At 43.3% G+C, this 1987-nt stretch overlaps 1 protein-coding gene across 1 annotated transcript; it reads right to left on the bottom strand.

Annotated features, from left to right (window-relative positions):
* Positions 1-6: 6 nt before the first annotated feature.
* LOC101565909 (14-3-3 protein beta/alpha) lies at positions 7-1863 on the bottom strand. The gene has a single exon (XM_004648844.2). The coding sequence runs from the start codon at positions 1762-1764 to the stop codon at positions 1024-1026; it is 741 nt and encodes a 246-aa protein (XP_004648901.1). The 5' UTR covers positions 1765-1863; the 3' UTR covers positions 7-1023.
* Between the last annotated feature and the right edge of the window lie 124 nt (positions 1864-1987).

Here is a 1987-nt window from a genome sequence, read left to right on the forward strand (position 1 = left end):
TCACCCTGTCCATACAGTACAAAAAGTGAACAGAAGACAAAGAAAATTCTGAAAGAAAAGTTGTAAGGAAACAGCACATAAAGAGGAAAAGGAAACCAAAGTTAACAGCTGAAAGGACAGGGGGAAGAATGTTTCAATTTCAAACTTGAAATGCTCGAAGCTAGGACAAACCCAAAGCGCTCTCACTTGAGTATTCTTCAAGTGAGAGGTGATCTCTATAGAGCATTATTTTTAAAGGTGTTATCCAGCAAACACAGGGTGCTTCCCTTAGGTAAGTGGTGATAAGAAAAAAAGACCCCACTGTTTTCACAAGTTGCAAATCAGTAACTACTGCCATAGGAAAGGGAGCTGAGTGACAGGATGAAAAGCACTGGACCTTTTCACGGTTGTCAAAACCCAGTTATCTGCCACAAAGAATTTCAATTTCAGGCTTTGAGTTTCCTTAGAGGAAGACACTGTAGACGTTTGTGGTTATGAACTTTAAAGTGGCAACAGCCCAAACCGGTCAAGTGTCTGTAACCTGAACCACAAAAGAATTACTGTGAATCACCATTAATCTTGGATGCCAAATGGTAGGTGCCTCACTCCACATCCCAGCATCACAATAAAATCTATAACTTTCTGTACAACTTTACAACAGAATTGTGTTTTAGCGATTATTTTGATCAGATTAAATTTCCCAAAAAGTTACACATAATTCAGGTCTATTTTTCTACCAGTAAGAGTTCTGCTAAGTTACAAAACTCCATAATCACAGTGTTCAGTTTTTAAAAATTAAACACAGTAATCCTGTCAATGTTAATTGAAATCAAAACTTCAAAATGCTGTGGCATTTATGTGACCAATCTGAGTTTTAGATTGATACCAACTGTTTATCCCATGGACCACTTTTGCTAGACTGAGGCTGTGAAAAATCGAAAAGTCGATGTACGAATTTTTTTTTTCTTTTTCTTTTTATCACACAAAGGGATATATGTGGAGGGTACAGAGTGACACTGAACAGATCACAGAGCACAACAGACATTAGTTTTCTCCCTCCCCAGCATCTCCTTCATCGCCCTGGTTTTCCGACGTCCATAGAGTGAGATTGTCCCTAAGTAACTGCATGATCAGTGTGCTGTCTTTGTAAGACTCTTCATTCAGTGTATCCAATTCAGCGATGGCTTCATCAAATGCCGTTTTTGCCAGGCTGCAGGCCTTTTCAGGAGAGTTCAGAATCTCGTAGTAGAAGACTGAGAAATTAAGTGCCAGGCCAAGTCGAATTGGGTGTGTAGGCTGCATTTCTTTCTTACTAATTTCAAATGCTTCCTGGTAAGCCTGCTGGGAGTTCGACACAGTGGTTTGTTTATTATCTCCAGATGCCACCTCAGAAAGATACCTAAAATAATCTCCTTTCATTTTCAAGTAGAACACCTTACTTTCTGGTTGGGTAGCATTGGGAATAAGGTATTTGTCCAACAGCTCCAGAACGTCATTGCAGATGTCCTGCAGCTCTGCCTCGATCTTCTCCCGATATTCTTTGCCCATCTGCTGCTTCTTTTCGTTCCTCTCTGTTTTCTGCTCAATGCTGGAGATGACACGCCAGGAGGACCGACGGGCACCTACCACATTCTTGTAGGCAACAGAGAGCAGATTCCTCTCTTCATTGGAGAGTTCGTGCCCCTGTTCAGTGACCGCCTTCATGGCCGCAGCCATATCATCATAGCGCTCAGCCTGCTCAGCGAGTTTGGCTTTCTGTACCAGCTCACTTTTGTCCATGGTCATTACCGTGCGAGGGCTGCAGGGGGGCAGAGGTGCTTCCGACAAAGCTGGGCGCGGCGACCGCTTCCTTACCAAGACCACTCCTCAGGAGGCAGCTGTGGCGGCAGCGGCGGCAGCTACTCGGGCTGCGGAATCAGTGGCGGCGGCGGCGGCGCAGCTCTTGACTTTTATTCTTAACTTTTTATAAATATAAGCATTCTACTGTAACTTATGATCACATCTCCTA

The sequence above is a fragment of the Octodon degus genome, unplaced genomic scaffold, assembly GCF_000260255.1.
Source record: "Octodon degus isolate 3935 unplaced genomic scaffold, OctDeg1.0 scaffold05230, whole genome shotgun sequence".
Taxonomy (NCBI): Eukaryota; Metazoa; Chordata; class Mammalia; order Rodentia; family Octodontidae; genus Octodon; species Octodon degus.

What these genes read in the sequence shown, in the direction of transcription:
- LOC101565909 (XM_004648844.2), bottom strand. Translation starts at nt 1,764, where the DNA reads ATGACCATGGACAAAAGTGAGCTGGTACAGAAAGCCAAACTCGCTGAG.